This window comes from Pyrgilauda ruficollis, unplaced genomic scaffold (genome assembly GCF_017590135.1).
Source record: "Pyrgilauda ruficollis isolate IOZ18807 unplaced genomic scaffold, ASM1759013v1 scaffold32, whole genome shotgun sequence".
Lineage (NCBI taxonomy): Eukaryota > Metazoa > Chordata > Aves > Passeriformes > Passeridae > Pyrgilauda > Pyrgilauda ruficollis.
In genome coordinates, this window is record NW_024524600.1 from 1,033,609 (window position 1) to 1,057,547 (window position 23,939).

The 23,939-nt window shown below is 35.3% G+C and overlaps 1 protein-coding gene across 1 annotated transcript in view; it reads left to right on the forward strand.

The window, feature by feature from the left end:
• ANKS1B (ankyrin repeat and sterile alpha motif domain containing 1B) overlaps positions 1 to 23,939 on the forward strand; it is a 404,705-nt gene that overhangs the window by 32,350 nt on the left and 348,416 nt on the right. The window contains exons 2-3 of the mRNA XM_041474291.1: positions 13,594 to 13,674; positions 17,681 to 17,837. Coding sequence (XP_041330225.1) covers positions 13,594 to 13,674; positions 17,681 to 17,837 — 238 coding nt within the window. The remainder of the gene's footprint in view (positions 1 to 13,593; positions 13,675 to 17,680; positions 17,838 to 23,939) is intronic.

The window sequence follows — 23,939 nt, forward strand, 5'->3', positions numbered from 1 at the left end:
GGGGAAAATGTCCCTCTTTTTAGTATTTGAAATCCGATTGTGCTCCCTTTGGTGAAATGATCCCTTCATCTGAGTAATTTTACTGCCAAGATTGAGCTAACAGTCAAATCTACTTGTTAAAAGTGACCTTAGAATGAGATATAGTAAAAGATCTTTCTTTCCAGGATTAAAGATAATTGAAATTTAAAGTGAATTCAGAATCAGGTAAATTCAGCTGGGGTCTGTTTTTCAGGGGGTTTTGTGTCTGGATTCATTTAAGTGTTACTACTAAGTAGCTTCTAGGCAGCCCAGCCCATGTGTGTGTCAAAGGCCTTCCCATCTCCATAATTTTCTAAAAACCTACAGCTTCTGGAGATTTCACAAACAAGGATCCCTTCCTCTCTGCGAATATATGACCTTTAATGGGGAAAAAAAAAAAAAAAGAAGAGAGATTTATATGTATAATAAAGGAAAGTAGGAAGGAATCTGCCATCTACACATGCATTTCATAACCTTTTTTGGTGCATCATTTCCCTACTTTTTGTTGTAGGCGAGTCTAGCCTTGCATGATACATTTAGTTTAGTACCTAAGGTATTTTGTTGGGGATTGGTTTTTTCCTGCTCAACTATATAAAGATTTAGGAACATTGTTTGGATTAAACACAGCTGAAAAAATCACAGTAATTGTTCCATGAGTCCTTCAGGTACCATAGTGCTGATACTAAATTAGAGAGAGAGAGATGTGATGAATCATTTTGTATGGTGTCTTATTGTGGAACTGGGATCTCTCCTACAATGTTTTTTTCTTTTAAATCTATGGTATTAGGAAGAATATTTGCAGACAAATTTGGGTTCTCTAGATATCTCTTGCCAAACAGGCAGTTCAGAAAGGACATTAAATCACTCTTGTTATGGTTGAGTCTTGTTATATATTTTACAAAAAGGTGTTTGGCAAAACAGATTTTGTGAAGTATCCTATCAGTTCAATGAAAAGGAGCAGAAAGATTATTCTTTAAATACATTCCCCCAAATTTAGCATTTTTATTTTAATATTGTTGAAAAGTTCATGATCCACAGAGCTGCAATTCTGTGGAACACTTTCAATATTTTTGGAGTAGGTCTCAGGTTCATTTTCTAGAAAACATTCCACAGTAAAACTATTTCAGGTACAAATATTTCTTTATTGATGTGTAATTGTTTTTTGGAAAATTAAAAAAACACAGTGTTCACTTTAGATACATCTGGAAATAAGTGATGGGTTATTGTTCTTTTAAAGCTGTTTGAAAGTCTACATCAGCCAAATCTTCTTTTACAGTAGAAACTTCTGTGTCATTTAAACCTCTTAGTTTTGGATTTCATTTCTACATTTGATAAGGCTTTTAAGTAGAGTAGAAACAATAACTCCTAATGGATTTAAATAGGCAATTCTAACATAAATAGACTGAAAATTTATTGAATATTTTTACTGTAATTACATTTGCCTTCTAAGCTGTGTGTCATAAATGATTTTGTTCAATGGAAACGTCATGTTGGATGAATTGATATTTTCTGAGTGATCCAAATGATTGCTAACACATCTTACCAAATACTTTGTCTGTCATGTGATGGATATGACCTTTGTAGTTATTTCAGTAACAGTGTTCAGGAAAGTTTAAGTGGTGACATTGTTGTTACATATCCAAAAGCTTGGGAAGACCTTTGTAGTATGTCACTGTGAAACTTCAGTCTCTATTTAAAGTATGTTATTTGTCTTTGTGAAAGTAATTTTGTGGTAATAAAAGTATTTGTAGTTATGATCATAGTAATGCTTTGGATGCTGCTGAGGTAATTCTGACCTCTGTTGGCAAAGCACAGCAAATGAAATGTGTGCTGAGTACCATCCTTATGTTTTGATATTATTTATTTCAAATATGACATGTTGCTGAGAGAAGAAATTAAGGAATGAATTCTATATTTTTATTGCTGGAAAGCTTTTTTTCTGTCCTACTGTTCCAGTTAGCTAGAGCATAGCTAGCTAACATAGGATAGAAAATTTATGCTCAAACTGTCCTTAGTTAATATCATTATCTGATTTAGTAATTTTATATCATACAATAGTTTCATCCAATATCATTCTTATTCAGATTTTCTATGCTATGCCAAAAACATTTGAACGTTTCACATTATAATAGCTCTATATGTTAAAGATTAGATGTTACAACGATTCCATTGAGGTTTGAAGACCAATCTTCAAGGCTCTGAACAAACTTGATCAGTGGATTGCTTTTGCCCAGTTGTACTTAATGCAGTAGATAATTTCACCCTGATTGACTTCCTTATTTAACTTGATAATCAATTTAAGAGACGAAAGAAATGTTTATGTAATCTGAACAGGTGCTAATTTTTTTATAGAAATCATTTCTGTAATGTATTTGTCATATCTATATTTTGTATGTCTTTCCTAAACTGTGTCATTGTTAACAAAATTAATTCAAAGCTGATGGAAAGAATGTGTGTTTGCACTTGGATGGAGGCAGTCAACATGCAGATACTCCATGGTAACATTCTAGCAAATGCAATAAGAGCACCCCTGATTTAAAAGGATGTTTCTCCAAAGAACAGACTCAAATTGTTTAATATTTATGTTATTAAATATAAACATAATGTTTGTGTTATACAGTTCAGCATTATAAAGTCACCCCAGGACAACAGAAAAGAGTTTTAGTACTTTTATGAATACATTTTGATCAAGGTTATTTTCAATTACTTTATATCTTGTAAAAATGTACTGTTGCACTCTTCTGATGTTCTCTGCCTTGCTTATTGTGTGCTTAGGCCCATGGAGTCTGAATAACTGAGGAAATATTCTACTGGAAATGTTATGCATATATTCTACAAATGTTATGCATATATTCTACATGTGTTATAGGTCATTGATAAACTTCAAGAGCCTTAATATCTCAGGATTCATATTTTGGAAGTGAGTTCCTGGGGCTGTAGTCTTTCACAGTTCTGAGTTCGGGCTAAGGTTATGGCAGGTTGTCCAAAAGGGTTGGACATTATTGCTGCTGTTATGAGATGAAGATATGGAAACTTTGAATTGAGAATAAGGAAAATCATGTGGATAACATTTAATATCATGTGGATGAGAACACAAGAAGTGAGACTCTCACATCTGTTACATTTTCATATGTCAAGATAGTGAGGGATTGATTACACTGATGAAGGGATTAATGTTAATATAGTTGATTTTTGAATCTCATTTTCAAATCTCAGCATAAATTGAGAATGAATTGTGTGATGACCTTCCAAAGTCAAGGGGAAATGGAATCATGCATTTCTTCTCGTGTCTGTTTTGCTAGTGTCTGAAAGAATTATTCTGCTTTTGAGGAAACCCAGATGAGGAAGGACAAGGTATTAAAGCCAGCTGAATTGCAGACTCTATATATAGCAAGCTCTGTTCTGTGTGTCCTAGAGCTATAACAGAGTCTCATCTCAGGTTGGTTTCTAAGATGAACAATCTTTAGTACTGGATTGAGGTCACAGATATAACAGCATCCATATTCAAAAATCTTTTATACAAATTGTTACTCTTCCCAGTGCTGCTTCCAGTGCCAGAGCTTCAGGAATTTTTATTCCACTTAAACAAATGTCAGTAAGTGTTCCAGGATGCATAATTAATAGTTTAGAGTTTTTTAAATCTCCTTTTCTAGTAAATATTTGCTTTGCCTCTTTCTCTGTGATAAGAATGTAAAATTGCAAACACCATGAATTTATGCTGGATGGGAATACTGTGTTGGATCTCCAAAAATGAATTGTGGAAAAAAAGTCTCTTTTCTTACTAAAGATTCAAGGTCAGTTGAATTAGGAAAAAGAATGGCTAAGGGAATATTTTTCCTAATAAAATATGTCATCATATCTGCATTTATGAGAGAAAGAGAAATATGACTTTGCTTCAGTTTATTTCTGATAAAAGTAATATTAGAGTGGCTTTTAAGAATCTTTATTTTAATTTCAGCTATTTTTTTGTGAAAGAAGGAGTCAGAATAGTCTTTCTGAGAATGTACTCTGCTCTTCAAGAGAAAAAATGATGTATATACTATACCTCAGCATTCATGGGTATATTCATATAAGTGGATGGAATCTAAAAAATCATAGAATAAGCGGAGTTGGAAGGGACCCACAAGGGTTCATCAAAGTCCAACTGGTGGCCCTGCAGAGCACCATTCCCAGGGGCCACACCCTGTGACTGAGGGCATTGTCCCGATGCTCCCAGACCTCTGTCAGGCTGGTGCTGTGACCACTGCCCTGGAGAGCCTGTTCAGTGCCCAAACACCCTCTGGGAGAAGAATCTTTTTCTAATACCCGACCTAAATCTCCCCTGACACAACTTCAGGCCATTCCCTCAGGTCCTGTCACTGGTCACCACAGAGAACAGATCCTGCCTCTCCTCTTCCCTTCACAAGAAGTTGTTACTGCAATGAGAATTGCAGACTCTTCAGGTCTCCTCGGGGCTGAACAGAGCAAGTGTCCTCAGCTGCTCCTCCTATGGCTTTCCCTCAAGGCCCTTCACCGTCTTTGTAGCTCTCCTTTGGTTGCTCTCTAAAACTTTATATCATTCTTATATGGTGGCACCCAAACCTGCAAACAGCACTCGTGCTGAGGCCACACTAATGCAGGGTAGAATGGGACAATCCCCTCCCTCAGCCAACTGGTGAGTGAGTGTTTGATGTACTTAGAATCATGAGATATGCAAGGATTTTCACAACCCCTCAGAGGACTGATTCTTGTTGTACTTATAGAAAAATAATTATTGTTTATGTAATTTCACTAAGGATTAGTTGTCTGAAAAGAGTTGAAAGAACCCAGTATTTATTTATGAAGGGAGTTTAATATATGAGTGTATCCATAACTATTGTATTCACACTGAAAAAAAGATATAGCCAAGGCAATTAGCCTTTCTCTATTATATGGTCTAATTGTAAATAACACAGTGAGCTGTGTTCCTGGTTAATCTTGATCAATCTGTAGATCTTATGCAAAGTGTATAGGTCTGATTCATAACAAATATGTAGAACCCAACTACCTCATACATGTTAGGGAGCCCAAATTCATGATACAATGGATGTGGAGTTGCTCTTCATAGGAACATTTAATCTGATGCACTGATCTTCAGCATTAGCTGTGTGGTATTCCTTCAGATTGATCAGATCACCTAAGATCATACATACCATTGGCAATGGTTTTAGAACATGATTTATGTTGCTTAAACATGAATGATTTTACTTATTAAAGGTACTGCCTGCTGATCTGGTTTTGGACTGTGGATTTTCATAATTTAGTAGTTCTTACAGCATTCTTCTGCAGGATGATGCCAAATGAGAGGTAATATTTTTCCTGTCAGAATGGATTTTCAAGGACCGAACCCCAGACTGAATCCAAAGATCTGTCTGAGTCATCACTGACAAGCTGGGGTTAGTATGGTTCTCTGTGGACTAAGCAAAACTCCAGCATGTCCCTATAGACAAATGGAATACAGAGAAACCCTTATGTCATAACTGATGAAGACTTTCTCTCTTTTAACTATTCCAGGCAAATTGGTCTTGACTGTAAAAGCTAACCAGTATTAGTCAGGAACATTTTGCTTTCTGAATATAGCCACAGTATTATGCAGTATACTCAGCCAGTGTACTTCTAGATGGGTAGTCCATAAGGAATGATGAAGCCAGACTGGTTAGGTAAAGGTCAAATGCAAAGTTACCTTATATATGACAGATTTTTTAAATTAAGCATAACTGATTTCCTATTCCTTTGTGTGACATCATCCTGAAGTCAATGTGTTTCTCCTTTTGGTTTTTGCATATTAAGTGATTTTTCACAACATTTAAAGTGATGCAACTATTAAGACTATCAGGATAAAACTACTTACACTCAAGGGAAATTGATTGCAGCTTTAAGTAAACAGAGTTCTTACTTAGTTAAAACAGTTCATGTGACTTCTGTTCAAGTGTAGTTTATTTAGATTTTGCCATGTAGAGTACTTAATTGGAGAGACTGAGTGCTCATCAACGTGTTTTTCTAGGTAGATTCTTTCCCAAACTGGGCATACCTAAATTTGCACGTAGTTACTTAAGACTGTTCAATCTGAAGAGTTGTAGGACATGCCTCCCAGTGGTCCATGTTAATCATACAAGACCACTGTTTTCTCTAGTAGTTTTAATATAGGTGTCTTAACCTCAGAGACATACAGCTACACAACTGGCTCCCAGGCTACTTCACCTACTTTGCTGACTGATCCAGCTTGGTCTTAACCAATCACACGCTGCCTCACACGCCCACGCTACAGCTGCAGCCTCCGGGGACACATGTGGGTCCTCTGATCCAAGGTCTCCCTCCAGCAGAGCAGACCCTCATTGGCTCCATTTCCTGACCAGACTGACATATATTCTCACTAACCCATCATCTGACTCAGGTGCAGGTAGTTTGGCCCTCTTACATGCACACAGGGTAGATCACCTTGCGCGGGGAAATAGACCCAGAATTTAATAAGATAGAGTGCAGGATGTGACCAGCCTATGGTGCTGCAGAACCAAATATACACAAGTGATCAACCCTTTTTGTCCCCTTATCCCTCTGTCTTCTTAAACTTGTTCCTCCCCAAATCACCTAAATCCATCCCTTTCCCTGCCTTTGGTTCCTCCTCTAATATCCCATCGGAAATCCTGCTCAATCCACGTGTCCTGTAGCCCTAGACAGTGGTGTCTCTCAGCTTGAAGTATTATCCATCATTGTTTCATGTTGATATGTGTCACCCCTAGGCACTGTCATGGAGGCTCTCACAGCCCAGTTTTGAGAGGGACCCCAACAACACCCCTTTGCCTGCCATGGTGCTGCTGTGCTCTGGTGGACTTAGATGGATGAGCTTTTAATGCACTGGTGATGCTTCTGTGCTGAGCTCCAGAGTAGCGGGGCTAGGGCATTGCTTGATTTTCCCACTTTCTCTTGTCCTTTTGTTCTCCAATGTGGATAAACAGGAGCTGTTTATCACATAAGTTAGCACATGAATAAGAATGTGTATAGTTTCAAATCATCTCAGTACTCTTCCAGCCTGTTCTTTGGGTACTTCACAATTGTAATGTCCTCATTTACAGGTTCTATAATTTCTCATCTCAGGAGTTCCTTTAAAGTTATTTAAGTCCTAACGCTATCAAAATGCACTTTTGTAAAACCTTTTTCTTTCAATTGCAATTGTTTTATCTTGAGGTTATTCAAATGATAAGGCCATATTGTCTCTCTGTAAGGCTCATCATGACTAATCTATTCTGGATAGGCAGGACTTTGGTGTAGGTACACCCACAGTGTGTTGTAATTGGGAGTGGGGCTGCAGCCGAGCCTCATCCCCAGTGGGCTACAGATGTGAAAAGCAGGTGAGCAGCATTGGAGGTAATGAGACATGGAGTGCCCAGGTGCACTGAGCCTCGTCCCCAATGGGCTACAGCTGTGCAGGGCAGGTGAACAGCATTAAAGGTAATGAGACATGGAGTGCCCATGTGCACTGACCAATCACCCAGGGAACAGAAGGCACGCATGAACATGAAGGTTATAAAAGGTTGGGCTAAAGATCAAGAAGGACAGGTACTTGCAGCCTTCTGAAGTGATAGGATGTTCCTCTGTATGGGTAGGTGCCTGAAGCCTTCTGATGTGCTGCGGTGTTACTTTGTATGAGTTGAAGCCTTCTGGTATTGCATGGTGATACTCTATGTATTGTGGCCTTCTTGACTGTGGCATGTGCCATTGGAGGTAATGAGACACGGAGTGCCCAGGTGCACTAAGCCTCGTCCCCAATGGGCTACAGCTGTGCAGGGCAGGTGAACAGCATTAAAGGTAATGAGACATGGAGTGCCCATGTGCACTGACCAATCACCCAGGGAACAGAAGGCACGCATGAACATGAAGGTTATAAAAGGTTGGGCTAAAGATCAAGAAGGACAGGTACTTGCAGCCTTCTGAAGTGATAGGATGTTCCTCTGTATGGGTAGGTGCCTGAAGCCTTCTGATGTGCTGCGGTGTTACTTTGTATGAGTTGAAGCCTTCTGGTATTGCATGGTGATACTCTATGTATTGTGGCCTTCTTGACTGTGGCATGTGCTGTGACACATTGGTATCTCTATGTGTTTGGCTTTCTGCCTCTCTTCAGCAACACACTGACTTTCAGTCATTCATAATCAATCTTCTCATAGTTTTTTCCACTGGAGAAGCAATGGATGGCAGGTTGGACTAATGATGGTACAGGTATCATCATTCTCCAACCAAAAATACAGTTAGTAACAGGAGAATGGTAAGTGAGCAAGTATATGAGGTTATCTATAGGACGTTAGGTTATTTGTGTACTTTCAAATGCTGCCACCCTACTCCAAATTTTAGTCTGGGCAGATGTAGCCTGTTAAATCTATCAGTGTTCATTTAGCAATGACCCTTCACAAAACTTGAAAAACAATAATTACTGGTAAGATACTGCTTTTTGAGTCTTATTGTTGGACACGGTCCTGTTCTTCTACATGTTGTCTTAAATTACACTTTTTACTTCCATGCTTGTGTTATCACTCTAACTGTTGATCCTGTTGTTTGCATATTTGGAAAAAGATCTTTTTCTAATCCACTGTTCTAGCTAGCTCTAAGTATAGTAATGACCAAAGGTTATATACTAAATAATCAAGCTCATAATGTGCATTGCATTTGCTATATCAAATAGAAATCACAAATTGAAGAGACTCAGTATGGAAATGAGATCATAGGTTGGTGGTATCCTCCCGTTTTGCAGACTTACACTAAGGCCAAGACTGTAAACAGATCAAGGTTAAAGAAAGCAAGTGGAATGAGCTGCTTTAGAACCTGAGCTTGAGTAACATCCTTAATCCCATGAATAGTTGATAATTAATTTTGTTGTATTTTTTATATTGAGGGAACTAAACACGAGGAATCAAAATGAAATAAGTGCATTGAAAATTGAGTCAGATTTCACACTGATACAACAAAAGCACTAAATCAGAATTATATATACAATAAGCTTTTAGCATAAAATCAATATTAACTGAATTGATAATACATTTGCCATTCCCTTTACTTTTAATTACAATTATAAAAAATATATTTTCATTTGAGATTTTTAACGCTCAGTTGCTTCATGCAACAGGTTTTTTTGATACTGGAATGAAAATCAAAGATAGCCTTACTCAAAGTATCATCTACTTTTTCAATTTAATACCTATAACTGCACCTCCTTGAAATTAATCCTAAAATATATTTTTCTTTCTTTTTTTTTTTTTTTCATGTACAGTTTTTTATTAGGCTTTAAAATATAACTTTCTAAAAGGGTTTTATCTCCACTGCTACTAAATTCAAACATTTAACTTTACTTTATTTGAAGTCATTTGGAGGACATACATCAAATTCAATGAAGGAATGTTCATAATAGGTTAAAACCATACATGAAAAAGAAATACATTTTTTAATAGTATATTTGGCATAACACTGGATTCTAACAAAGAGGAATCCTTAGAAAGAAAATCACATTTACACTTCTATATTTTATAAGTAACATTAAGTTATATGGGTTAGAGAAAGAGTTGTCAGTTTGGTGTATTTGTGTGTAAAATAGAGAATGGGAGCTATTTTTCTGCTGTTCATAATAATTAACATCATTATTATGTGTCTGAATGATGACACATATCATTGTGTGTCAAGTTTGCATTTTCAAAATTGTCTGGAAAATTGCCCGTGTACTTTGTATAAACTGAGTTAACACAACTGAACACCTGTATGAATGTAGGCAGAGGACTAATAAAGAGCCTGGCCATGTGCTTAAAAAGCTTCAGTCAATGTGTTTCTGCCAGATGAACAAAAAGCATGGAAAATTTGGAAGATTTTGGCTCATAACAAGACAAATTCCTGTAGTACATATTTATTCTGTGGAACAAACAGTAAGAGGCTGTGGAAATCTGAACTGATTTATGTTTGCCACTGACATCAATGGAAAGAGGATGGAGTTTAGAATGTCATGTCATCAGGCAGCTTTCTAAGGCTCTTAAAAATTCTTATCGTTGTTTCCCAAGAATATTTCCCTTTCACCTTAGCAAAACTACCATATAAGGGCCAGAAATATTATTGCATAGTCATGAAATAGTGTAATGATAATTGAATGATATAATGCAGGTGTATATATTAGACAGAGAAGAAATGTGATGGAAAAATTATACGTACCTTGCAAACATAGTTTTGGTACTACTGGGGGAGGGTGTGTCTGTGTGATGATTAGCTGGAAAAAGCTTTTATTTCCCTGATTTTCTGTTCATATGTGTAACAGCCACTTCACAATTATTTCTTTCCAAAAAGCATAGCAAAATAACCAACCTACCATATTTTTCTTTTATCTGTCCTTTTCATGTTTCTTTTGAAATTTTACTCTTTACATGTAACTACTTGAGCTCATTAAAAAAACTACAGTAATTTTCTCACCATGTAAAGGGTATTTTCAATTAATATTTGTCATCAGTTCATAAGATCAACATTCTTTGTCCACAGTGAGAGCAGACTGTTAAGAAGGCGATAGTTCTGCTTTTAGCAATAATGTAAATAGTATAATGGACTTCTGTTTCTTTGTGTCTTACTTTAGCAAGATGTAATGGAAGAAACTAATTGATAATCATGTTTTAATTCACTATTGAATGAAAACTAATTTTTTTTATAAGATTCCTAACTTACTAGTGCATGCCACATTAAGACATTTAGTTGACTGGAAGAAATATGCTTTTGAGAACATTCAATATTCACAGTATTCTGAAGAGTTGCTAATTTTCTCTCAACAAAAATGTTCTTTTCTGGAGAGTGAATGGTATTTGTTTTTTCTGCCAGATCCTCCTTAGTGTTGCTTTCACAGAGGTTTTAATACACAGATAAATCAATATATTTAATGATTCTTCACATATCATATATGTTTATGATACTAAAGAAGGAATCTTTAGGCTTTTCCTCAGTCTCCACTGCACTTTTGGTTGAAGTCGCCTGCATTTTATGGAGCTTATATATGACTGGACTTCTGTCCTGCTGCATTCTAGTTGCAAGAGAAGACCTTTTGCTGAAGCTGGGAGTTTTAGGATGTAAAAATTTGTATTCAAACTGTCCAGTTTGAATTTGATGCTCAGTTATCAAAGCATTAATATCCTGTGTATATACTGGGCCTGTTGCAATGCAAGACCTTCTGGGAGAGGATTTCAGCACGACCCAAGGAAAGAGAGCTGCCTGCAGCCGAGTCCTGCTCGTGTTTGCTGTGTTCTGCAGTTTGATAACCACGCTGTGGTTTTAAGCATGTCTTTGTGTACCCTTTGGGAGCTGACAGTGATTAGTCTGTCCATCCTGTCTTGTGTCTCTGAGTCAGCAGCATTTACTCATTGTCTTTTGTCCTTTGCCTCTCAGCTGCCCAGCCTGTGTGTCGTGAGGAGTTTCACATTGGTGCATTTATGTACTCTCTAATAAAGTCTCAGAGGGTTTTTAAAAAAAAAAAAATCAGTACAGTTTCAGTTTAAAAATATTTCCTAAAACCAGAGGCAGGAAGTATAATAATGTTTTAATTAGTGAATGGATTAAAGAAGAAAATTGGGGGAGAATGAATGAGGATTATCTTAGGGAGTTTGGGTAAGAGGTTTTTAGTTTTTCTTTGATTATTTCTTTTTGTTCATAATGCTTAGCGCATCACAAACAGTATATGAATTCATGGATCCTTGCATTTTAAAAAGCAACAGACAAATCCTAACAACTCTTAAGTCAAAGCAAGCAAGCTATCATCACCAAGTAAATTATGTTCTGGTTGGTAGTGTATTTTTTTTTTGTAGTATTTAAAATCTTTCTACACCACTTCTTGTTTTCTTCATTCTCCTGTAAGCTTCATTCTCCTATACATATCAAAGGATGAAAATCTAATTCAATAAATTAACAATAATTGATAAACACTGCAAAAGTGTAAGAGAGGTTGTACCTTATCAATACATGAGGGCTTCTTTCCTCCTAACAGAAAGGAAGCATTGTCTTTGCCATGTAAATTATGTCTGTCTATTACAGAGGAGCTATCAGTTCAGTGACTCAATTTTTACTATTCCATAAAGTTAAAATCATTTTCTTTAATTGAAAGTATTAGGATTACTTTTCTTATCCGAAAGTTGCTTTCTGTAGAAAATAACATCTGTAGATGTCTGAGCAGATTTTTTAAAAAGTTACTTTTTTTTTTTTTTTCTTCTTTGCACCCAAGAAAATAATTCAGTCCTGTTCTTCCAAGAAATTAAATTGCAGGGAGAGGTGAGGTACCCAGCATTATGTAGAATTATGCTCAGTGCAGAACACAATGTTTCACACAAATAATTCTGTATGCACACAGTATTACTTGTGGGAAAACAACTGCTTAAGTTTATGAGCTAATGAATCATTCAAATATACACAATGAAAAAGAGACCAGTCTACATCAGTATTCCCTAGTGTGGACATATATATCTATATATATGTGCATATACATATATTCCATTTTGTAGGTAATAAAATGCAGATTTAATAGTAAATCTTAAAAATAGTTTGTTAAGCATAACACGTCATTTTACTGATGTAGATAATGAAAAATGCCAGTATGAAAAATTCTTTTTACTTGTTAGCTTCAAATTCTTTTCTTTAAACAACAGCACTCAATTCTTATATGTGAAGAGAAATATGGCTTGCCAGTGACTGTTTAGCACCGTCTTAGAAACTAATGAATATAGACTGTAATTCAGCACTCATAATTGTGTTCTGGAAGTTTTAATACTAATGATGAAAACTGTTACAGAAAAGTTAATTGCTTCTGTAAAGGATGCAATCAGTTTCAAATATGGTCGGTTAGATAAAAAAGCCTGCTGGTTCTCAATACACCTCTGTTATTCAATTTCCAGGTAGATTAGCACCCATGTTTTCCACTTTGAGACAAAGTATGTTCTTTACCATTTTTTGACAAGTCCATAATAGATCATGTGACTGGTTAAACAGGACATGTAATGAGGCTGTCTGTAAAATACAGTAAGATAACAAAATGTAGTTTAATTAACTTATTTTTGAAAGTATATCTAATTTATTTAAAAAATATAATCTAAAGTGGGAGCTAAAATATCAAGTTAAGTAAAAGGAACAAATTTCTTGACCCTTTAAACAATAGGATTGGTTCTCACTAATCTGATGTTTGTTTGATTCTAGACTAATTGACCTAAAGACAATGAATACTTGTGGAAAAGTAGTATAAAATCAGATGATAACCTCAGTGTAATTACCAGAGTAAAAGAGGGAGAACAGTTCTAATTGAAATCACTGTTATGTCATTAGTCTCTGCCCTACATAAAGTTCATGACTCTTATGTAGATTAATATGTAAAATTATTTTTATAGATAAATTATATTGATATCAAGATGACACTTGGTATTTTAAGTTTCTTTCAAGATAATTAATCTCTTCAAGTTTAATCACACTTGTTGCAGATATCTTCAGATTATTTGTAGATCGAATTTTTGACACTTCTGCACTTGCAAAGTCAAAAAAATTAACATCACAATTTTGCTTTATTTGCAGCATCTGGCGAGGACCAAACATAAACTGCACTGACAGTTCAGGTTATACTGCTTTACATCATGCAGCTTTAAATGGACACAAGTAAGTGCCTTGCATTTTGTTTTTATGTAGAATGATATTTAACTGTGTAGCACAAGAAAATATAGCATAGTACTGAGATTTGTACCAAAAATTGGCAAACCTTGACTTACTAAAAGAGCTTTCTTTCCAAGTGGAGTGTATTAATATAAGATATTTTGACAGTGTCATCAATATCAATAAGTAGTAATGACAAATGGGAAATGTAGTTTAAAAGCTATTGATTCTATACTGCTTCTTCCAAATTCTTCCTCAGTTTTGGGGAAATGTAGCATTGTTGCTGCTAGTCTTTGCTGTAGTGCTTTTTCATTGCTGGGAAATCGCAGCAGAAAATACTGTGTTATATTTCTGTATGTACATAGATATAGGAGTGAATGTTTCAGGAAGCAGTTTTATGAAACAAAAAACGGTAGAGATTAATTGTTATGAAAGCAAAAGTAAAATGAAAAGACTCTTTAGTAATTAAACACTTTAAAAGCAGGAAAAAAGGGTATTTTTACTGAAGGGAATTTTGACATAAAGCTTTGGTTAGCTCCTCTGTGGGAAATAAGGAATTGATCCAAACACAGTGGAAATTAAGAGTGATTTGCATGAATTTTAATGTGATTTTGCACTGTCCATATAATAACACATGGGTATGTAATTATTATTTATTTTCTCATTGCGCGATTTTTGCATCCTTCTATGGAAAAATTAAAACTTGAGTATGTGTCTTCAATTGTATTCTAGAAAGGTGCCTATTTTCTTTAGGATGGATCAATCTTTTGTTGAATATGGGATATTCTTTCTAAATAAATATATAAAGTAAACTCTTGAACTAGATATTGTGCATTTTCAGCTGTGTAGGAAGATTCAGAATCATCCATTAATATGTTTTTACTTCCATAAAATTAGGTCTGAGTTCTTAATATTATCTGGTAAACTTAGGATTTTTGTTCATTGTTGAGGTGAACTCTCTGCGTTTGGAGACACAAGGCTTGATTCTGTTTTCTCAGAAGGCTGATTTATTATGTTATATATTATACTAAAATACTACATTAAAACTGTACTAAAAGAACAGAGAGAAAAGATGATCAGAAGGCTACAAAGAACAGGAACAGAATGCATAACAAAATCCTGTGACTGCTCACAGCCTTGGCACAGGTGGCTGTGATTGGTCATCAATTGAAAACAATCCACATGGACCAATGGAAGATGCACCTGTTGCATTCCACAGCAGCAGATAGTTATTGTTTACATTTCTTTCCTGAGGCTCTCAGCTCCTCAGGAGGGGGAAAAAACCTAGGAAAGGATTTTTAATAAAATATCATAGCTACAGTTCATGATTTATGGATTGTTTCTTGTGCTGTTGCTAATTTTTGACCAACCAAACCCCAAGCATTGTCTTGCAAAGATTTCTGATTTTAAATAGATGAAAACTGCCTTTAGGATATTTAATACTAGCAATACGGTAATAGTTACGCAGAAAGTTAAAAATATTGCTGTATAAAAACTGAAACTATCAGAGGTTTCAAGTGAATCCTAGCAATGTAAACTATAAAATCCCCAAACACACAAAAGCCAAATGATGATTTCAGAGACAGTATTGACGAAACTTCTTCCAAGGTCGGGGAGGACTTAAAAATGTGGACTTATGTACAGCAGCAGATATAACTACAGCCTTTGGAAAGTCCAGGGTTGGCTGCTATGACCCCTTACAGTAGGATAAGTAGCAGTAACTGACATCACAATTATACCTTGTTATATTAAAATAAACTGAAATACATCATGAGGTATTTTGTGATAAATCATGAGGGTTTTGGGACCTGTTACCCCAGCCATTATACTGATCCTGCTGCAATGGTAGTATGGCCAGCAAGAGAATTGGACAGACACCTGGTGGTCCTAATTTTGTTAATCATCACAAATAACCAATAAATTATTTTACACTCTATTTGAATTTTCAGACTTGATACTCAAAGTCAAAATGGCATGCAATAATTTGACACAAGAATCTGTCCACTTAGGAGAAGTTCCTGTCCTTTAAAAACTTCTTGGATTTTAATTTTTCCCACTTTACATTAGGCTGAATGTGAGAGATTTCAGAGTTTGTCAAGAAAAGTAAGAACATAATTTGTTGGCCTGGAATACTTGGACACCATTGTTCAAATCCTTGCTTATCACTGAATGTGATGAATTCCCTCCTTCTTGATTATTCTGGGATAATTTTCTTTCTTTTTGAAATGATTCTGCTTTACATAAGTAATTAAATAATATCTGGGGCAGGCACTGGAATCTCAGTCTCCCTAAGTAATTTCACTTAGCCCAGTAATGTTACTGGGCTAAGGACTTTCAGTCTCCTCTCTGAAATGTATTTCATAAAATGAAAAAGTTCTGCCAAAGCACTAAAAAAGACTCACCCTAGATAAGTGTGATGGGTCAGGGCATTCTTGAAGAATGAAGGAGATGCATGTTCTATTTTGTAACTTGAATCTCCCAATAGACTCTTCCCAAAAATTCCTGTATGTTGTAGTCTATAGATTTCATCTGTGCTGAGCTTTTCTTCTGATTTTCTTCCACTTAGTTCAGTTTATGCTTCCTTTGTCTGGTGTTCCTTTCAAAGGAACTGCTGTTATGTCTAGCTCTCATTGGATCGTTTACTGCAAAACTATTATTTAATAGGAAGTCTCTCAAACCTTATGTGTACTAAAAAGTTTCCCTCAGGAGTCACTTTTCTGGAACTTCTTGTGTAACAGAAATCTTTCTGTAGTGGACCTGCTATTTTTTGTCTGTTCTCATGGCATTTGACCTTGCCAGGAGTAACCAAAATCCAGCTAAAATTTTTATCAAAGCTTAGATGTGATGACTCCAGTATCTTCTGAAGTCAACTGGCAGTTTCTTTTGAGCTGGATATATTCCCTCAAATCTCACCACATTTTTCTTTCAATATGAAATTAAATAAGGTTCCATCAAGGCTGGAAAAATAATGGCCTTATATTTATCTTCTGTCTTAATTTATAGTCAGTTTGTAGTTATTATTTTTGTCATAACATAAGCTACATTGAGCTCTCTCCCCTCACTGCTTTTTTTGAGCCAAATCAGTAAGTTGGTGTCTCCATATTTGTAAGAAGTGTTCATAGAGCTGCCCACACTGGATCATAGATTCTCTTAGCTTAATAACTAATGAGGCCAGACTGTGTCAAACTATGAGACTACAAATGCAGCAGTAAGACAGAATTTATTTACTTTCTGGCATACTTGGTAATGTTATCATACCACACAGCTGATTTTTAGTTCAGCTTTTAAAGTTAAGTACAGGAGACTGCTTAAAAATCAGGGATGCAATATACCAACTTATGCTAATTTTTCACTTAATGTATGATAAGCCACACCAAAAGGAATATAAAGAGAATTAAAATGGTTATAAGTCACTTTTCACCTCTCTGCTACAAGGCAGCTGAACGTGGGAAATGAAAATAGCAGTTTTTTCATAGAAGTTATTTCATATATCTAGCTAGATCATAATTAAATTGTTTCCTGACTATCTTTGAGATAATGCCTTAAAGAAGAGGAAAGACTATTGCTAAAGCCTTATGGTAAGAAATGTGTCCATCAAACTATCCTCTTGTCATCTTGCCTCCAGAATTCAGCAGTGATGGGGACAAGAGTACTTCTCTGCCTTTAGTGCCTTGAGGGACATGCACATGTTCTGTACAGGCAAATTCTAAAAAAGATTCTGTGGCCAGGTGATCCTATTGAAAGAAACAAATTAAGATCTGATGATAATATTGTTGATGGTGTTCATAATAAGTAAGAATCATTACAAGTAAAGGCATTTTGTCTGTGTTTCACTATCTGTTTCATTTTCAGAAATTATTGGTCTTCACTTCTTGTAGCTGTTTCACTTGAAATACAGGCTTGGTTTTTTTTCTATTTTCCAGGATAAAAATATTGGTCATGTGTATGTTCATGTGAAAACTTAATAAAATTAGCTTCCTGTCGATTTTTAGATTTACCTCCTATTTTCCAGGGATATAGTTCTCAAATTACTTCAGTATGAAGCATCAACCAATGTAGCAGATAATAAAGGTTACTTTCCTATTCACTTGGCTGCTTGGAGAGGAGATGTAGATATTGTGAAGATTCTCATCCATCATGGACCATCACACTCCAGAGTGAATGAACAGGTAAAGTGGTAAAAAATATTTGTGTGCATCATCAGAAAAAAAAACCAAAAACCCAGCACATATTCTTTGGGTCTGACCAATTTATAGACAAGTTAAAAAAGGTCTGTTTTCCATTGTTTCAGTAATTTCTTCTCCAAGATTGATAAAATCTTCTATTATAAGCATTCCCAATACATTTCTTCTGAATAGGCACTGACTTAAAGAATATTAGATTTAAAAAGTATGGAAAAACCTTATGTTTGTTTTGGAAGGTTCACATGAAGGCATACTCTAACTTTGCATCTTTTCTGTATAGTTGTAAATTTGCACAAACTGTGTATTTTTTACTCTATTAGATACTAAGTTCCTGAAAATATTTGAGATAAAATTAGTGTCCTTAGTACATTTTAAGAGTACTGTAAATAATCAGATATGCAGAGGTAAATGACAAACCAGATGGACTGCATGGATGCACATGCAGCAGAAAGGACACATAAATAGAAAAAGACCAAGAAAAAATCATGGAAGTATTACTGTTGCATTCTGTTGTCAAACATATGGTACACCTTCTGTTTTTATTCTGTATATTCTTACGTGGTCCATTCATAGGATTAGTGCTTAGAAATAGAAAGAAGCTGATTAAAATTTGACACCATCTAGACTGAGCTGCTTGAGAACTGGAAGTAGGCTGTGAAATGCAGATAGTAACCATTAAGCAATTGCATTTGCTAGGGTAGTCAGGGTTGGAATGTGAAGGTGGGAGCCAGCTCCTAATTCAGCTCTAAGCTATAGTGTCTGCGTTGCCTGTATGTGCACCTTTTGGTTCCACAGAGGTGTGGGCTGCATAGTCACAGGAGCCAACAGGGCTATTCAGGTGACTAAAAGGGGGATTCAGGTGATCAAATGTAGTAATGCAGTATCTTCTGAGACCGTGCAGTAACTGAGACATCTGTGTGGGCCTGAGAGTGTGACAGAGGGTGCTCAGAATTTCCAGGTCCTCGTGGAGTGAGTGGTGAAGTCCAGGTATGATCCCACTCGACACCCCAGAGCACCTCCAATGGCAAAGTGCAATCTAACAAATTAGTTGTTCTTTCAGTGCCTACATTAGTGTGGCCAGAAGGCAAACTGTAAGAAGATAAGAAATTTGAGACCTAGATGACAAACGGTTAACCAGGCTATTGGATATATCAAAAAAGTTAACATATCTATTTGATATCTGAGGTTATACACCTAGCCACTGGAATCCATAAAATAACTAAGATATGAGTATCAATATTAGTGCAGGAATTATAGGAAAGTGAAGTAATAAAATATGTCCATGTGACAGTCTTCTGTGAAATCAGAATGTGTCACAGTATTACATCCTGTAATACTCTGACACATTCAAGAAAAAAATGATTCTCTAAATTTGTCATTCTGTGATTTCAGTTTCAGATTAACATAATTCTCCAACTTTCTCATTCTCCTCAGCTGTTTTATGTAGGATGAAACTAGTTGAACTATAGGATTACCCTTTGTCAAGGAGAGGTTTTTTCAGTTTTATTTATGCAACAAAACAAATAGCAACTATTGAATCACGTGTCCTGTATTTGCATGAAGACATTACGTATGTTCTATTGACAGAATACTGGAAGCTGTGTAGGAACTTCTGGGAGGGTGAGAGTCAGAAAGATATTTCAGTAAGATCAGAAAGAGAAATGTAAATTCAAACCTACTTCTCCCCAATCCCACATATATCCCCAGACCTCTAGAATAATGTCAGACTTGATTAGGTGTGCTGTATCTGGTTTGATCACTGGAGCAAATAAGCAGGGATGCAGCTGATACTTCTAAACCCCACTGATTCAAAAAAGGTCCTTAGATGTCCTCCTGTTTATGTATTTAACCCAAAAACCTTATAATAGAAAACATGTGAGCAATCCTCACAAGAAATGTTGCATCTTTAGTCTTTTAAGGGAATCTTGAGCATATCAAACTTTGAATTTAAACTCATGTATACAGAGTTTTTCTGACCTAGTAAATTCCTTGGCGTTCCACTCTAGACAATGGCCAGGTTTATTATGTGGGCTACTTTGCTGGCACCAACTTCCCCCTGCTAATTAGCACTCAGTGCAGGAGAATAGCCTCTGTATCCCAGAAAGAGGGAATGTCGTGTTACAGAGCCACCTCCATCCACATATCCTCAAATAACCTGAGAGGCATCCTCACCCTGACACCTGTTGTGCGTTCCTGTGAGCCTGTAGGATTCTGAGGCTTTTGCTTATTTGCAGATAGACTCTGTAAGGCAGGTGACTCCTCAATGCTCTATTAACTTCTCTCTGGAGCTGTGGCTTGTAAGAAATCCTGGATTACTTTTCTTCTTTCCTTTTTCTTCAGAGAGCTGGAGATAAGGACAGCCATTTTTCATTGCACTTTTTCACCACAGCAAATAGTGCACTCAAGTCAGACTTCTTTCCTCTGTTTTTGTTGTTGGTGTTTTTTTAAGCATCACATGAAGATGTAATTGTTTGCATTTTAAGAAAATAATTATGTTCATGATTTAAAAATTATTCCAACTAATTTGTAATATATTTTTATTTTCATGTACTTGCTTGGAATTCTGTGTGAGAGAAATGGATAAAAGAACTTATGGGAAAGCAATGGATGACAGAACAAAGAAATAAATGACAAGTTCATGATGCATAAATGTATATTAGATGCAATAATGGATTTTATATGGTATATTGTAAATTGATCGAACTGCATTCTACACTTTCAAAATGCAGTTAAGTAGCATCATAGCATCATATGCAACCATATCCAGCATCTAAAGCTCTGAATGCCCCCTGCTGTTCCTATTACATAAAATTGGAACAAACAGTAAAGAGACAAACAGTTAAATGACAATTATATTACGGGGGTGGTGGAACGTAGACTGGCAGCTCTACACACCGAGAACAGTTACAGCATAACAGTTATGTAAGAAGAATTCTATCACTTAATGTAGGAGTCTTAGTTGACAGGCATGGTGTATGTTTTAAATCACAAAATATGGTGACGTTGCAGAAATAGAAGTGTTTAACTTCATTGATGAAGATTTAGAATTACGTAAATTATAAACAGAATTAAAATAGTATGAGATCAAAATTTGTTAATTGATCATAAAATAAAAAGGTGTGCTGTTAACAGATAAACTACTTACAATTTATTTCTGTAAAACAGATCTGGATAGCTAAAACATTTATTGTGGCAGCTTTCATCATAAAATTGCATAATTGATAACAAATCCTAATCTATGAAAAAAATGGTTAATAAATAACAGCCACATACAGGTCAACATGCAGTATTTGTTTTTTTTTCAGGGAAAAATGTGAATAACATAAGGCATAAATATATAGATGTCTGTTAAATATGAATAAAATATATTCCAATTATATATATATATAGAATAGGAATTGTGAAAAATTTACAGGAAAAAATGTGAACACTTCTGAAATTTTTGTGGATTGAGTGTGCTGTAGAATCTGTCTGTGCATCAAATTGTAATTGCCTCAAAACCCACCCACATTTCTTTAAAACTATTCAACAATTCTTCTGAAATATGAAGAAAGAGAGTCCAGGATGCATCCATATGGTGTAAACACCTAAATTTTAACATATTTGCGAACTTCTCCAAATCATCCAAATGAAACACCGACTTCTCTCAGTGGCACCTCCTGAACTTCCAGAAGTTCAAGTCAGTTCCAAAATAGCCTGCAAAACCAATGTTTTTCAAGTTCTGCATTTGATTTTACCCCTCAATTAATTTGACACTAGTGTATGAATTTCAGAGTTTTCTTGCAGCTCTTACTATACTTTATTTAGAAGGAAAAAAAGTGCACACACAGTCTTTCTGATTTAAGCCAGCTGCAACAATAAATTAGAAAAAAGGTTTTTTCAAAGTAGTCAACCATATTGCATTACTTTTTTATGATGTTTACATAAGTAAAAGTGAATTTCAATGGGAAGTCAGTAGATTTGATTTAAATTCACACTGAGTAACTTGCAGACAAACTTCCTTTATTTTTTCAGAGTTATTAACTTCTTGGTGGAACTTCTCAGGAAACTGTCTTCCTGATTTAATACATAAAGTAAGACCATCCTGAGGTCATTCCTTTCTCTGTCTTGCATATATTCTTTCACTCCTTTTTTCTCTATCTAATTATTTAGTTATTAAAGCCTTATTTTTGTATTGGTTTTCTTCTAGTTGACTACTTGTGAGTATATTTAGCATATAGATAGGTGTTTCCAGAATTTCTCATTCCCCCCTCCTTTTTAAATTTAAATTCTCATTTCATAATTGAGAAAATAGCAAGAAGCTTATAAAAACAGATGTCTTGTTGACTTACTCTACTTTGGGATTATGTGACAAAGAAATGGCCCAGTGATATACGAAGTCTCCTTTTTCAAGTTCAGCATCAAAACACACAGATAAAAAAAAAGGAGTTGAGCATCCTTTGGAAAGGTCTGTTAAATCAGTACTTGAGTTATTATTGCTTGTACAGTATTTGCATGGACTTTAGGAGATTTAAAACTTGCTTGGCAAAGAAAAAAGGACTTCACAGCTATACAATAAATGTCCTGAATTTACCCACAGTTTAATAGTGGCTTCACAAGGGCCTTTGTAATATTCATGATAGCCATTCATTCTCTTGATACTTGCTGTACTTCTTCACTATCAGACTGCCAAGCTACAATAACTGTCTCTATAATGTATTTGCTAATCTGCCCTCTAATGAATAGACCTCAAGATATACTGTACATTTTGCAGTGGCACACCTCCTTAGCAGCTAAATGATGTAGCACAGTCTGCAAATACTGATGAGATGCAGGGCTGTGAAGGCACAGTTCAGTTGGCAGCCACACCAGCCTGAGTTCTGGCTGTCTGTGGAAGAGAAGAGATTCAGAGAAAGGCTACAAAAGGTCAGGATCATGCCCGTGAAATAACACTTGTAACAAATAATGAAAAAATTGAAAAAGGTTAAAAGCTGAATCATGGAATGCTTTCCTTATTTCTGAACAAGGTTCTTTGGACCATAAGAGTAACTACTTGGCAAAAATCTTATTAATGAATATTAGATACTGTTTTTAAAATACTGTGTTTGCATAATGTTGGTCTACTCTTTTTACCTTCCCTTGGTTCTTTTTACCTTTTTACCTACCTTCTTTTTACCTTTTACCTTGGTTATTTCTTGATCTTTCTTTTTCTAGAACCATTCAGGTGTAGAATCTGTCTTGTAGTTGCTAACATATCATGAAATATCTGAAATTTTTACAAGGATTCTATGCTCTTTCTTCAGCACTAGATGTGTTATTTAGACCTTGGATATCAAATTCGAAGCTCTAATTACAGAATGGTAATTTGCATGCTGATATTTTTTTAGCAAATCACCTGCTCATTGCAATGACTGTTAACACAAACTTTCTGTACTCCAGAAACAATTGTTTATGCTTGGAACTGAAAATACAGGCAACGGGACTAAATTATTGGTAATTTCTTGAAGAATTTTTTCACATTTTTAAAATATTGCTTCAAAACACTATGTGACTTTAGAGATATGAAGACAAACTACCTTAAAATCAATAGTCTCCTCTCCTTTCCTCTCCATTCTAAGATGATTTATTTTATATAAGTAGTACTAAATTGTCAAAGTAGATAAATTTAGAGGGCAGTTAAACAAGTTTCAATTTACTCTTTGAAGGTTAAAAATATGTTTTGTCTTCTCTACCTGAATTGAATTTATTAATTTACATTTTGAAGAAGGAAGAATGCTTTACTATCAAGTTTTAATTAGGTAGTACCTCTCAGTTCTGATAACACAATATGTGTAATGCTCGTTCTAAGGACATATATAATTATATGTAATTTAATTATCATGTTTGCCCAGGTTGCATTCTTCTGCTTTATTTCAGTGGTATGTGGCTCTTTATAATTTTGTATCAGTTCAATTGATCTTGAACTGAAATGTAGCTTATATTTGACAAATAAAAAACCATAGAAAAATGTTCAACAATATACATCTGAAAATAATATTTTGTTACTTTGCCTTTGTGCATCAGGCTGTTTTAAAATGTAACTTTTCAATATGCCTTTGGGTGAAAATG